This window comes from Anabrus simplex, chromosome 2 (genome assembly GCF_040414725.1).
Source record: "Anabrus simplex isolate iqAnaSimp1 chromosome 2, ASM4041472v1, whole genome shotgun sequence".
Lineage (NCBI taxonomy): Eukaryota > Metazoa > Arthropoda > Insecta > Orthoptera > Tettigoniidae > Anabrus > Anabrus simplex.
The window spans coordinates 242297376-242313606 of record NC_090266.1 but is presented as its reverse complement, the minus strand read 5'-3'; the positions used below and the strand labels follow the sequence as shown (position 1 = coordinate 242313606).

The 16231-nt window shown below is 39.8% G+C and overlaps 1 protein-coding gene across 1 annotated transcript in view; it reads left to right on the top strand.

The window, feature by feature from the left end:
• Positions 1-15903, top strand: part of LOC136863502 (maltase 1-like) — a 64723-nt gene extending 48820 nt beyond the window's left edge. The window contains exon 8 of the mRNA XM_068225968.1: positions 15704-15903. Coding sequence (XP_068082069.1) covers positions 15704-15903 — 200 coding nt within the window. The remainder of the gene's footprint in view (positions 1-15703) is intronic.
• The last annotated feature ends 328 nt before the right edge of the window (positions 15904-16231 follow it).

Sequence of the window (16231 nt, the reverse complement as noted above, 5' to 3'; positions counted from 1 at the left end):
GAATAGCCACTGCCCGAGGGCGAGGTCGCTCACGGCACAAGGCCAACAATCATTGAAACGCAAGGACGCCAAGAAGGAGCGGAAAAATTTTGAATAAAGTGTCAAAATATGGGATGTAATTAGGGGATGAAATTAGCAGGATGACCGATGTTCTTAAAGACGGGGATATTTATTATAGGAGAAGCCACGTGATCGAGCAAGGTGTTATAAGGGCTTGCATTTTTCGGAGAGCTCATTTATACTGATAACTTATTATCTACTTCAGATTTATTCCAATTGATTCTGTCTGTCACCATGGTTAAGAAATTACAAGTACGACTCTATCCAAGTTATTATAAAGAGGAAATACTGTGCGCTGTGCCACCAGTGTGGATATAAGTCCGATCAGTAATACCGGAAATATAAAAAGCAGAGCGAGTGAAATCTTTACAGAAAGCAGTATACCTAACTGTAGCAGGCTCTGTATCTGGTTAATCTTTCCATTGACGAAACGAAAGCATATTCAGAAGCTGACATTGGGTCACGAACATGAAACTAGGTAGTCAGGACTGGTTCAACTAGATTCGCTTACATAAGTGGACAGACGTGCAGTGGAACCAAGGACACATCATCTGATATCACGCACCAGAAGGAAGATTTAGCAGCCGTTCCGGGGCTGTTTAAGGTAACACAAGCCAGTGGGAGGAATACCATATTCCAAAGATGGTGAGATATGTTCCGACGATATTTTAATTCAAGCGGACACCAATAGCTTCTTTTTCATTTTTATTTCATGTTTCTGGAAATTTCAGTTTCTTGTAACATCAAATCTCACAATTGCTCTTTTAAATTTGAGCCAATATAATTTGGTTTTGTTATAAAATGCGTTCAGTTAATTATTTCAAGTAGAACAGCTTAAAGTAATCCTAAATCAATGTGGAAATCTAACCACTTTGTCCTCCTCCAAAATCTGTATCATCGTACAGTATGTTGTCGAGTGAGGTATCACCCCACATCTTTGAGAATACGAAGGAGTCATTCTCTACCTAATTGTCACGTTTTGATAGTGATCGGTGCTCAATAATGAATAATATATATAAATACATGTTTAATGTTTAACAATCAATTTAATAGCAGTGATAATAAGAGTTATTCAATGTCAGTTACTACTACTACTACTACTACTACTACTACTAATACTACTACTACTAATAATAATAATAATAGTAATAATCAATTATATTGATGGAGATTATAGTTGTAAATCACAGTCAGGCACTGCAGTATGGTTAATGAGTTAATTAATAATAAGGATAACCACAAATTGTCACCACAACGCGGGGCACGTCTTTTGTTAACCACATGTTTTAGTAATTCGTTCTTCATTCGTTGTTAATAATGCAAGTAGTGAGCCCTGGTTTAATAATTTTGTGTACTCTTACGTTGACCACTTTGTGAAAAGTGACTCCTATATCCTATATATCATCTTCCTATTCAGAGACAGATGTTTCTCGAACCTCTCAAATTTCCTTCATTCTCCTGGGTCGAGGCTTTCCAATAGCAGCTAATATCATGAGCGTAATCTAGACGTTGTGTGACACTTTCAGTGTTATCAACAACATTGTGCTTTCCGGACTTCGAGGTCAAAAAAGGTCCCTCCACAGATACATCCACCTGCGCACATTTAACATTACAGTCGTTAATGAGAGCTGTAGTAAGCTGTAGGCCTCTCAGAAGAGAATAATGCACTTAGTTGAAGATAACCTTTTGCTGCTGGCTGATGGTGGAAGAGAATGAGGTTGCGATCTTCACAGTTATACAGCACATCCTCGCTTCGCGAGCCCACTCCATCCAAGATTAGACACCCACATCACCGTGAGTGTCGAGAGAGTTGCCTACCTCCCTGTGATGTTTCTGCAACGGAAATGATACCTCCGGATAAAATGTTAGCACTGTTACATTATTTAGAGATATTCTGTCAGGTATTTTGTGTATGCGAAACGTAGATAACTACTGAAATGCCTCTGCATGCAATCGCTAACTAAATTAATATAATATTGAATTAATTAAATATTAAATTTAAAAGAGATTCATATCAGGACTGCTTGTACAAATATCAACTCGAGTTAAATTAAGACATACATTGCTCACTATGATTGAAAACTAAAGCATAAACATAATTGAAGACTCCACTTCCAAAACTGCCTATATCCTTAACACGATCTTGTAAAAATCGCGGAAAACTAATAACTCCTTTCGTTTTGGTGGCAGTGGCCAACTATTTTCAGTTTTATAGCTGAGTGAACACACATTTATTATAGTCATAATTAAGAAAATCAAGGCTCGATATTTGCGAAGTTAATAAAGAAATGTGGTTGGAGGTAGAAAGTTTTGGAATTGTACACCGGAGTGAGAGAGTTTTGAAAATTACTTTATCATTTGGACTAAAGTAATATTATAATTATGATTGATTAAGAACCCTGGGAAGAAGCATATTTTTCTGACAATCAAATGACAATTGAACTGGTTTTCATTCAGGAGTTTTAAGGTCTTTATAAAATGCTTTTGCTTTTTGCGTATGCACCCTAAATTTTTTCATGAGTTCAGTTTTTCATGAGGCACTTCATATGCGACAATTAAGCCGTTAAGTCCGATGCACTCAGAGCAGGCAACCGTTGCTGGAGATTTGAAGCCAATATTGAAGATTGTGACAAAAACCTTTCTAAAAATATTCATATTTAACCAACAGATCCTTGTTTTCTGTGCAATAGGTTACGTTTTCCACAGCTTTTTAATGCTACTCTCACTAGGAAGATATTGCCGTGCAGACCTTCTCTACCATAGTCCAAATCAACTCATTTTAGATTGGAAATGAAAGTAATAACTGACTCCTTATGCCCCTTGACAATATTTCTACGTTTATCACCACCTCTATAGCTGCCTATGTGGATCAGCGGTAGAGTGTCGGCCTCCGGATCCCAAGCTAGCGGGTTGAAACCCGGCAGAGGTAGTCGGATTTTTGAAGGGCGGAAAAAAGTCCATTCGACACTCCATGTCGTACGATGTCGGCATGTAAAAGATCTCGGGTGACACATTTGGTGTTTACCCGACAAAATTCATTAAATGTCAGCCATAGACGCCCAAGAGAGTTTCGGTTTACTCGGTCTGCCATCTCGTGAGGGACTATAGTAAAACGGAACGTCGAAATTGACGAGCAGACAGCCAGATGGCGTCAAATTGAAATGTCTGCACACGGTAGCTGAGGCCATACGATTATTATTATTACCACCTCTATTTTCCTTATGGATGCTGCCCGTGTTCGTAAATTTGCGACTCAGATTCTGCATTCGAAATTTTGAGATTCCATATTCAGAAAGGCGTACTTCAGACTTTTTACTTTTTACAAAATAACCGATAGTAACTGAATTTCCTGGTCGAATGCCTTTGACGGAATACTTCTTGTAGGAATACTTTGACATGTGTGCTTCATTGTGAATTTATCTTGGTCTATTTTTGAATAGTTGGCATAAAGGCCTGCATGAAAATTTTGTATATCCTGCATTGTCAAATCATCACAACAATAAACACACAGTTTCTTATTACATACTGTAAGATTAGCGAGAGAAGTAGGCCTATATCTAAAAAGAAATAGCCGGGTTGAGCGGCTCAGACGGTTGAGGCGCTGGCCTTCAGACACAAACATGGAAGGTTCGATCCTGGCTCAGTCCGGTGGTATTTAAAGGTTTCTCAAATACGACATCCTCTTGTCGGTATATTTACTGGCATGTAACAGAACTCCTGCAGGACTAAATTCCTCCACCTCGGCGTCCCCGAAAACCCTGAAAGTAGTTAATGGGACGTAAAGCCAGTATCACAATAGCACAATATGCACTATTGGAGCGTGGAGAATCTCCATCGGGTAGACCTAAGACAGGCCCCATTTCAAGTGCAGTGGGGAGTAAATGTTTTATTTTCATTATTAAAATGAAATACATCAAAAGTAATTAATACTGACATTATTTTTTAATTGTTTACAGCATTAGGACACGCACCCTCGGAATTAAAAAATTTAGGTACTCTTGCCTCTTATATTTCTCTTTGTTTTTCCTCTATTTTGACGGATCATTTAATTTATTTCGTCCTCTACCAGGAGGTGATAGCAATATAGCTTATACATTGTTAGTAATGGTTGAAAACATGAACTTAAATGGATGGAACCCAAACAACAAGTAATAGTAATCTTGCATATGGACTGAAGAAGTTCTGAAAACAATTCATGTAGGGAAAGAGAGAGTTTTGGAGCAGTACACGTGGTGGAAGGAGAGAGTTTTGAAAAATTACATATACTTTGAAGCTAAGTTACGCAGGTCAATATCAATTTTAGCCATGAAATGGGTAACAGATTTATTAGAAGAGTTGGCGAGAGATTAAAACCGCAATTACCTCATTTTTTCTACAAATTGGAAGGAACCAGTTTTGGAAGTGGAGTCTTCATTTATTTTTGATACTCAAGAATTAAAAAATAGTAGTAATAAAAACAAATTATTTACGAAATATCCGGCTTTTTGATTGAGAAAAACAAGTTTACGTATTGTCATCCCGCTATATACTCCACCAGGAAGAACAATGGCAAGAACTATTTGAGTAGGGCATAGTTTGCAGTATCTGTGAAATTGCGAAGGTTGAAGGCATTAAGAATGTGTGATGTGCAAATAAAATATTTCTTAAATTCAGTGCTATAGGGACGGGAATTGAAGTATAAGTCTTTATAAACCTATTATCTCTGTTATGAATTGACTACATAGGTTTAAATACATTATAAAGAATTCTGTGGGTAGTAATAACTGATAGAGACGGAGACTGTAAATGTATTTGGGACAATAATTTGGGTAGGAGTTCAGGAAACTGAGAAAAGTTTTCCCATTATTTACCATAAAAAATTATGGAGAAATTAGGAGAGAATATCGACCTTAGGATGTCTGCTGTTAACGCAAAGATTCGAAACTCGGATACGCTTAGGCCGGGCTCACATTGAATGAGTTGACCGCAGAGCAGGATAGTGTAGAGCAGACGAAACTGTGAGCACCCATTGCTACGCAGTGTCTCGCCGGTTTTCAGAAAGAAAGAAATAAAGAAAGAAAGAAAGAAATAAAGAATAATGCTTTCTTCCAACCAATATAAAGAGTGCCCTTCTTCTTCCTTTTATGACTTCTTTTCTTATTCTTCAAGCGTCCGTTCCTTCGCGACTTTATATTTATTTTACAGTCATCTTCACAATTTTCTTTGTCGATATGGCCTGAAGACCACGCGGATTCTCACCTCAACACAATCACGACAAAAAACCACCACCTTCGCCAGTTAATACCATTGAGCAATATTTCTATGTTAGTGGTACTCGGCGTTCAAATGGACTAAACAACAAAAGCCTGAATTCCTTAATATCTTTGTTATCATAACCGGTACGATACACTGTAGACAACATCAGTGATCCGAAATTGTATTATCTATAACTTATGTTGTGTAGTATTTATGGATAGGACTACTAATAACTGATATTTGAGAATTACATTTTAGGCCTTCTCCTAAACCATTTCACCAGTGTGAATAAAATTATTTCTAGCCTAGATTGTAGTACTTTACTCCCAGACATTACATACCTATTTTCATTAAATTATGTTTAGCCATTTTCTCATGATGCTTGTACAGTGCACACATACCTGGTGGAAATTAACATTAAAAAACTGTGTTGTAGTCCACATAGTTCACTTCGTATAAAGCACAGTGAGACCGAATGGCTTTGATAATTTGCTTTATTTCTCAACAAACTATGCGCAAATGCGCAGGAAACAGTGTACCGAACACTGCGTGGGGTAGGCGGTAGTAGGTGTAGAACTGTCCTGTACTGCTCTGCCCTGCCCTGTCCTGCCTCTCAACTTGCGATGATACAATGATTTGTGTGAATTACAAAAAACCAATCTGCGCTGCGTAAGCTGTTTCGCCCGCGTCCCAATGTGCGCAGGGCCTTAGGTGCAATTTCGCTGCCCTGAACGTGGCACGGTCTGAGATACGATAGTGGATACCAGGCTGCATAGCACTGCAGGCCATGAGAGGTGCCTCGAAAACTTGCCTGGAGTTTGAGAGAGAAAATAAATTCAGTGAGAGCACGTCACTGTAAATATAGCCAGTTAAACATCCCTTCAATTTGTATTGATAAAGCAGAACGTATTCTGGTGCAAATTTACATAAATATGTCTGAGATGATAATAGTGATTTTTTCTTTTACAATTGGCTTTACGTCGCACCAACGCAGACAGGTCTTATGGCGATAATGGGACAGAAAAGAGCTAGGAGTGGGAAGTAAGCAGCCGTGGTCTTAATAAAGGTACGGCCTCAGCATTTGCCTGGTGTGAAAATGGGGAAACCATGGAAAACCATTTTCAGAGCTGCCGACTGTGGGGCTCGAATCCACTATCTCCAGAATTCAAACTCAGAGCTTCGCGCTCCTAACCGGACGGCCAAATCGTTCTGTGATTATTATTATTATTATTATTATTATTATTATTATTATTATTATTATTAACTTTAAAATCATATCACATTTGTAGCGGCAGTTTAAAGGCCGTAACCGGATAAGACAGTGAAAATTGCGCTGGAGTCAAATCGGACAAGTCATATACCAATCGTTAGCCCTTCATTAAAAAACCTTCGTGCCACTTTTAATAATAATGTTACTGTTTCTTACGTCCAACTAACTACTTCTTGACGGTTTTAGGAGACGCCGAAGGTGCATGAATTCTTTTACGTGCCAGTATATCTACCGACAGAAGGCTGACGTATTTGAGCACCTTCAAATACCACCGGACTGAGCCAGGATCGAACCTGCCAAGTTGGGGTCAGAAGGCCAGAGTCTCCACAGTCTGAGCCTCTCAGCCCGGCCGTGTTACTTTTCAAACCGCTGTCGATATCGTAAGAGGAGGTGTGAACTTGAACGTGTGGACAGGGCCTAAGTGCATCTCTGCGAAATCTGGGATAGAAAACTTCACAAAATCTCAGGGACAAGAGAGGCATCAGTACAAACATCCTATAATGTTTACAAAGTTTAAAATTAAATAATATCACATTCATGGCATTGTTATTGTTTACAGTGTGATAATTCTGGCAAGAACAAATACAAATATTCGAGTGACTAACGTCCTTAGTGTATGGCACCTCAGTAACCCCGAGTATACATAGTAACAAACATAACCCTCTCCGGTGGGTGTGGCAAAGTGAAAACGATTAAAAACCATCCATGCAGCACGGGTAGTCTACACTACAGCCACGGGCGTAGCGAAAGGGGGCACTGGGGGTTAGAACTCGCTCCATGGAATTTTTACAAAAGAAAATAAACAGAAACTGACAACAAACAAGTGAAAGTCGATTCAATGGGTTGGCTCTTTTGAACATTCACAGAGGCATGTTTTTTTTTTTTTTTTTTTTTTTTTTTTTAGGCTTTACGTCGCACTGACACAGATAGGTCTTATGGCCACGATGGGATAGGAAAGGGTTAGGAGTTGGAAGGAAGTGGCCGTGGCCTTAATTAAGGTACAGCCCCAGCAATTACCTGATGTGAAAATGGGAAACCGCGGTAAACCATCTTCATGGCTGCCGGCAGTGGGATTCGAAGCCACTATCTCCCGGATACAAACTCGCAGCCGCGCGCCTCTACCCGCACGGCCAACTCGCCCGGTGGTCATAATTGTAAAACCGATAAACCTTGAATCAATTTTCTGAGAACCTGAACATACCATTCGCTGTAAAACTGTTGACCTTGATCGTACTGTCCTTGTTCTGTATTTTAATGTAAGATTTTGTAGTGTATCGGTACTGCAATCTGAATATCAACATAATTCACTCTTATCAGTGCCCTTATAACGACACTCATGCTTCCGCGCACCACACACGCATAAGCACCTTCATTATAATCTGTCATCATCTTGTCACCCGGCGGCCCCAGGTTCGATTCCCCGCCGGGTCAGGGGTTTTTAATTGTAAATGATTAATATCCCTGGCCTGGGGACTGGATGTTTGTGTCGTCCTTAACGTTCCTTTCCTCACATTAAACACTTTACACTTCCACAATATCCAAATACACGCAAGTAGGGGCAAAAGATCTTTTTAGGTCGACACCCAGAACGAATTCCATTTTTAAATTAAAAAATCATCGTCTTGTAACTATACTTCCCCACCCCCACCCCCATCCGGTCGATCCTGGCTACGCTACTACCTACAGCTATGACGTACATCAGTAGCGTGTCCTGTGTTCATCTACGGAGTATCTTATAAATAATGTACTCTTTATAAGCTGTAAAAAGCAAAGACTTTATTTTGCATATAGACATCAAATTACACAGTTGTGGTTGTGTACAACTGATTAGTATATAAAACAGATCACTCAACAATTTAAGCGATTACCGAATATCATTCACGGGTATAACAGAAGAATAAGGACAATGCTTTCAATCTGCATCGCTGTCCACGCGTAAAACTGCGTATATGTGTCCTTCACTGAAAATCCTGTAAGAGCAAACGGAAAACGTTGATTCAATACGTCTTTGCAGTAAAGTCGGCAACCCGTGTTGCAGGGACGGCTTTTAATTTATTGTTTTCATTATGACACACCTGTTCGAGATGGTTGCGATTGATACTGTATATGCTAGGGTTTACAAGGTACCTAGGGAGCCTCCGTGGCTCAGGCGGCAGCGCGCCGGCCTTTCACCGCTGGGTTCCATGGTTCAAATCCCGGTCACTCCATGTGAGATTTCTGCCGGACAAAGTGGAGGCGTGACAGGTTTTTCTCCGGATACTCCGGTTTTCTCCGTATACTTCATTCCAGCAACACTCTCCAATATCATTTCATTTCATCTGTCATTCTTTAATCATTGCCCCAGAGGAGTGCGACAGGCTTCGGCAGCCGGCACAATTCCTATCCTCGCCGCTAGAAGGGGGCTTCAGTCATTCCATTCCTGACCCCCGTCGAATGACTGGAAACAGGCTGTGGATTTTCATTTATGAGGTACCTACCACATACTGTCCACGTCACATTAACTGTACGAATTGCAATTACAATTGGGAGGCCGCGGTAAACATCATTTTGCTCGCCGTGTGAATGAATCATCTGCTATCCACTATCTTTGCATAACATTGACCAGGTCAGCAGCCAACTATGATATCCAGCTCGCTAACTAGGGTGTCTTATTTCTTTGCTTTTTGCGTGTAAGAGGAGACTCGTAGCACATGATATCAAGCGTATTGTTTCCGGGCCAGATTGGGTGACAGCGCGTGTTATTCCGGAATATTCTAACCGCGGTATAAGAACCAATGAGCTCCAGGGAATGACGTGTGAAAATCAATAGTACATTTGTGTCTTGTCACGCCTCCAGGCACGTAAAATCCATATAAGCAACTGAGGAGAGTACTCGTTCTACTTTCTTGATTCATCGCACCGATCCAAGTTAAGTAATCTTCACGCAGCTGCGAAATCGTAAATGTTCACGTGGTCGTGAACGAAATTTTTTAAACTTTTGGATCAGTTTCATCTTCCTGAAAATGAAGTGCACATCCTGACAACGCGAAATGAACTTTGTAGTGCCAGCGGAACATTCAATGCTACATTTTCAAGAGTATCCAGCAAAAATGAGAGGGTTTCTACCTGTGAGTCATCGCCACTCTGATTCTAGGAATGGGGCACCCGGAGAAATAAAGGCACCACGAGATCGATTCCCATAATCAAACTGAGTACCATTTTATAATGTAAACTTTCTTTCAAGCTTTCCTAAAAATATATTACGATCTTTCTTATTTTTATAGTGTACTTTTCCATTAGCTGCTGACCCCGTGGTGTAGGGGTAGCGTGCCTGCCTCTCGCCCGGAGGCCCCGGGTTCGATTCCCGGCCAGGTCAGGGATTTTTCTCTCGACCTGACGGCTGGTTCGAGGTCCACTCAGTCTACGTGATTAGAATTGAGGAACTATCTGACGGTGAGATAGCGGTCCCGGTCTCGAAAGCCCAGAATAACGACCGAGAGGATGCGTCGTGCTGACCACACGGCCCCTCGTAATCTGCAGGCCTTCGGGCTGAGCGGCGGTCGCTGGGCAGGCCAAAGCCCTTTCAAGGGCGTTAAGTGCCGTGGTGGGGGGGTTCCATTAGCTTCAATTCTTGTAGTAGTATACTTTCCGTTTCTCTCTTACATTGGTAACGGTCAATTTTGTGACTTGACTGTGGGAGTAGAACTGTTATAACTTGTGCGCAATCAGTATTTATTAGATCAATGTTGAAAGTTCATAATCAGTGAAGTACTAATAACAGCGTCCGCCTCTGTAGTGTAGTGGTTAGTGTGATTAGCTGCCACCCCCGGAGGCCCGGGTTCGATTCCCGGTTCTGCCACGAAATTTGAAAAGTGATACTAGGGCTGGAATGGGGTCCACTCAGCCTCGGGAGGTCAACTGAGTAGAGGGGGATTCGATTCCCTCCTCAGCCATCCTGGAAGTGGATTTCCGTGGTTTCCAACTTCTCCTCCGGGCAAATGCCGGGATGGTACCTAACTTAAGGCCACGGCCGCTTCCTTCCCTCTCCCTTGTTTATCCCTTCCAAACTCCCCATCCCCCCACCAGGCCCCTGTTAAGCATAGCAGATGAGGTCGCCTGGGCGAGGTACTGGTAATCCTCCCCAGTTGTATCCCCGACCCAGAGTCTGAAGCTCCAGGACACTGCCCTTGAGGCGGTAGAGGTGAGATCCCTCGCTGAAGGGTAAACAGATTAAGAAGAAGATGAAGACTAATAACAGCCCCAAACGTTAAACCAATGCACCGAAAGGCTATTTTCAGTGTTAAAATTGTTCAAATGAATGTTAAGAGGAGCTAGTTGAATTCTTCTTGAATTATAATTCTACATCGAGGATATTTGTGCAAGTCATCAGATTTATTATGACTAATCTTGACATGGCTGGGTTACAGGAGTAATAATAACTGTTATAAATTTAAATAGTGAATCACCAAGATAACTGATCTGTTAAAATGACGAGTTTAGTATTTACATGTTGCTGAAGGAGTTGTCTGGCCGAGGCGGTAAAGGCGTGCTCGGTTCTCCCGGAAGGACGTGGTTCCCTGTAAGGAAGTCGAAAAATTTAAGAAACGATATTTCCACTTCTGGAGGTGCATATGATCCTGACGTTCACTCAGCCTACAACAAAAATGAGTAACACGTTAATTCCTGAGGTCAAAGGTGGCCGGGCGTAGAGCTAACCACTCTACCCCATCAAGTGCTGAGGTTACGGATAGTGGAAGCCGTTACCTTCCACCCCTCCAAGGGCCTTCATGGCCTGTAAGGAGATGACTTTCCTTTTTTTTACATATTGCTGGTATTTAAATGAATATACGGAGTTGTGTGCTCAATTTACGTGTGAATTTATCGGTGGAACAAACGGTCAGGTTGTCGTACCTAGAATTATATGGATTATGGACATTATATCAGACATTATGTGATTAATGAAGTAAAGAATTTTAATGCTCACTCAAAATAAATTATGGTGATCGTAACCGAATACAAGTCCATGCCAGACGAGATAGGAATTATGTATGTGTAGTAGGGTCGTTCCTTAGCTTACTCTTCAACATGGTTTAATTTGATGTGCATGCTTTTGCTGTTGGATTTAACAGATCAACCAAGTCACAAACTTACTCGTAGACTACGGAATTTATAGTTAGAAGTTATAAAATCCTCTAAAATTTAGTTCTCACCTATTTTTAGGTTTTAAAGATATTGATAAAATTAATGGTGCTCATATCCTTGTTAAACAAACTTGTGTGCTGATGTGAATATGATTTTTGGTGTAGTTGGTTAGTTATTTGATGGTAGTGATTATTGTTTTATTTATCATTGGATGTTGATTTCCTTGCGTTCTGTCACAGGGGAACCTTATTGGAGCGTTATTTAGGTAATGTACTAGTGAAATGGATCTGTGATTAAATGTCAGAGTTATAATTGATCGTCACCAGAACGTATTTTAAGTTAAATAAGCCCAACGATATTTCAATACTTAAATGTTTATTGTAAACCCAACAATACTTCAAAACCTAAATTTTAATATAAACTCAACAACGTTTCAGCAGTTAATTTTATTGTAAATTTAAGTACTAAAGATTTTAGATCCAATGATCTTGTGTTTATCATCGACAAAATATTGTTCAGTTAAATCTAAATGAGACTATGAGCTCTGAATGATGAATTAATTTAAAGAAGAAAGATTTAATTTTTATTTTCCTCATACATTAATTTATTTTTCACCATTTAAACCACTTCAGTCAAATAATTATTTTCTTTATGTTAAATTCAGCTAAATTACATTATTGATTTGATTAAAATATGTTTCATTTAATTCGAGATCAAAGAAGTTGCATTATCGATTTAAAAATAGTACACGAACAGCGAAAGATAATATAAAATAATAGTTTGTGATAATAAGTGAGTGTAAAACTTGTTTCAAGTTAATGGTTAAATCAAATCATTTCATGATCATTGAAACTCTAAACTCACTAATCTTCGAGAGATTTTCATTGTATACTAATCAACTGGATGAGTTTGCATGATAATTCAATTCATTTTCGACATCTTTTATTTGTTAATAAATGCCAGTGTTCAATACAAAGAAAGTTAACTACTCTCATTTTATATTTGTCCTTACCAAAATTATCATATTACAAACAATAAAAATGTCATGAAAAATTCCATATTTAATTTTAAACTTCACTAAAATTACGGAATTACAGAATTTGATGTCCAACACATCCCTGAAACTTCGTGAAATTTTTCTACGTCGGGTTTCGCAGAGATTTGTTTACGCCCTACCCGCACTATCTAGATGATACCTCCTGTTACGGTACCGACTGCTGTTTAAAAATTAGAGCGAATCCATCATTAATAAAGGGCTAACTTATATATGACTTATCTGATTTGATTCAAGGACAATTTTCATTATTTTTCCCGGCTGCAACCTTTCCTTCATCAATTTAGTCCTAAATTCTACGAATGTATTGGGTACTAGCATGTTAATGTACACATAAACATTAATGCATATTTTATGCTCGACGATGCTGAAATATAAATATTATATGCCAGAAAACTGAATCTTAATGAGGCTCATTATTGATCAAGTTTCACTATGATACAGGTTCTCCACCAATCAGAATTCAGATTTTCATTATGATACAGGTTCTCCACCAATCAGAGTTCAGATTGTTCATTATGATACAACTGTTTGACCAATTAGGTAAGGATAGCATCGCGCCTGCGCTCAATGCACTAGCTTCGCACTTGTTTCCAAAATCAAACGTGTCGGACAAACATATTAACATCAATGCACCTTCTACTTCCAATATTCCACAACCACACGGTATATTCCCGCAAATTCACTTCACCAACTGTACAATAAACATTTTCTATTTGAAATAAAACTAGGTTATGATAACCTTCTATTAAAGCTTGGAAAACATATGACATTGTCATTTTTTTTTGCTAGTTGCTTTACGTCGCTCCGACACAGATAAGTCTTACGGCGACGATGGGATAGGAAAGGCCTAGGAGTTGGAAGGAAGCGGCCGTGGCCTTAATTAAGGTACAGCCCCAGCATTTGCCTGATGTGAAAGTGGGAAACCCACGGAAAACCATCTTCAGGGCAGCCGACAGTGGGATTCGAACCCATTATCTCCCGGATGCAAGCCCAGAGCCGCGCGCCTCTAACCGCACGGCCAACTCGCCCGGTTATGACATTGTCAAGGTCTCTGATCCACTCACGGAAAATAAGTAACCCAGCGCATGCGCTCTGCGCTCTGTTCAGTAAACTCAACCTTCAAGCGAAATCTCGACAGAAATTTATTAATATTAAAAAAATAGAGTTATAATTATCGTCGAGCATTAATAGTCGTATGCAACTCGCCTATAATGGTAATGAAGACACGAGTAATTCGCTTCGCTCGTTTTATAAACATACTCGTCTTAATTATTGCCATTATAGGCTTGTTGCATATTGTACTATTATGATCCTTAAGACAGGAATGGACCTGATTCATGAAAGACCGAGCTCAATAGCTGCAGTCGGTTAAGTGCGGCCAGTATCCAGTATTGGGGAAATAGTGGGTTCGAATGCCACTGTCGGCAGCCCTGAATATGGTTTTCCGTAGTTTCCCATTTTCACACCAGACGAATGTCGGGGCTGTACCTTAAATAAGGCCACGGCCACTTCCTTCCCACTCCTGGCCCTTTCATATCCTATTGTCGCCACAAGACCTATCTGTGTCGGTGCGACGTAAAACAACTTGTAAAGGAAAGATTCGTGAAAATATAATCCATTCGAAGTAATTTTTGTTCACTCAACTAAAAACGAAAACATTTCTACACAAAATTGCATAGTAGGTTCTCAGATCTCTAAGAGACCTGCGAAGGTCTCGAGACAAATCACGAACTTCATCGCTACATTCTGCGTTAAAACCCTTCTTCAGCTATTCTAAAGTTTTCTGTCTCGTTTGCTGTAGGAACAATAAAATTCTTCAGCGAAGCAGGCCCTATCACTAAACCTTCAATGACCTTAAGAATACTGCATTTGATGCAGCGAAGTTACAAATATCGCTTAACAGCAAACATATCTTTTCAAATCCAGTGTTCTGCTATTGATGATGAAGTACAAGCTGAAGTCAAATTCTCATTCAGCCTCTCCCACCACCCACTTTCATTTAAAGTCCTCACATGCATAATTTCCTTTGTTTCCTGAGTTATTGAAACAGAAACAAACAAACCTCATTGCACTAGAGCTCTAGTGGGACTTGGACTACGAAGTGCCAAGTGCTCAGCCCGAAGGCATGCAGATTACGAGGTGACGTGTGATCAACAGGACGAATACTCGCTACCATTATTCTTGGTTTTCCAGGCAGAGACCACTATTTCACCGTCAGATGGCTTCCTTGATTGTTCTCGCGTAGGCTGGGCGGACCTCAAACCAGCCCTCAGATCCAGGTATAAATCCCTGATCTTGCCGATCGAACTCGGGTCCTTCCGGTAAATGGTAGATTCACTACCCCTAGATGGTTGGGCCAGCTTGTTGAGTGTTTCACAATAATATCTTTTAAAACCTTGTGGTTTTACGTGACTTTTGATATTGTGATCATAACAACGAGCTCGCCACTTTCACACGTACCGTACAGTAATTCAGGCTACAGCGACGTATCGTTTCGTTTTAAAGGTCTAACGTGTCTTAACTGAGATTCAAGACGTACCCGCCATGGAGAAGATCCAATTCCACTACCATACCCTAAATAACAGTTTCTGTACAAAACTATAAATAGGGTCTTAACTCTTTCCACACCTTGATAAGAATGGTTTCAAGACATATATAAGTCCCAATAAACCTTATAAACTCTAAATTCAACCACATACTATGTACTAAATTACCGTTAATCGATACTAGTCATTCTCAGGGCCAGTATCTTGACTGTTTGGGCACCTTATCAGAATATCCCAGAATACCATAGCTGGTTTATCCGGATGTAAGAATTAACATCTCTCAAAAACACGCCTTGATGAAAATACCGAACATTAGGTTCGAGTTTTATCTACAACGATCTGTTGTTAACTCCATATATATGGTTATATTTCCAACTCTTGTTTTGTTTTTATTACTGCTATCCCATTTTTCAGGTTTCTCTGACGCTAACTCTACATGGTTACCCATCAATGAAAATTATAAAACAGTCAATGTCGAAGCCCAATTAAATGGTCCAAGTCATCTAAGTGTATACAAAGCACTAGTGAAAGCCAGGAAGAGCCCTGCGATCATGTATGGCAGTTTGGATATGAAAGTCCTTAACAACAACACTGTCCTTGCATTTACTAGGTAAGTACGTAAATGATATCAGTTACATATCATAATTTTGACACTATTACACTCTTTATTCCTACTACGTCTCAAGGGCTTAGTGTAACACAATCGTATCTACAATAATTAACATTTTTATGTTTTGAGACCTACTGTTAGCGAATTCATTCCTGTACTTGGTGACAACATATCGCAACGCAGTTCCTAGCAGTTTTGTATACAATGCAGTTGTTAACTACAAAGTATGATGGCATATTTCATTTGGAATGAACGTATTTCCTGTTAAGAATTTTGTGTGAATAACATTTCAGCATGTTAATGTAAAAGAAACGCATGTTCCTAATCCTATC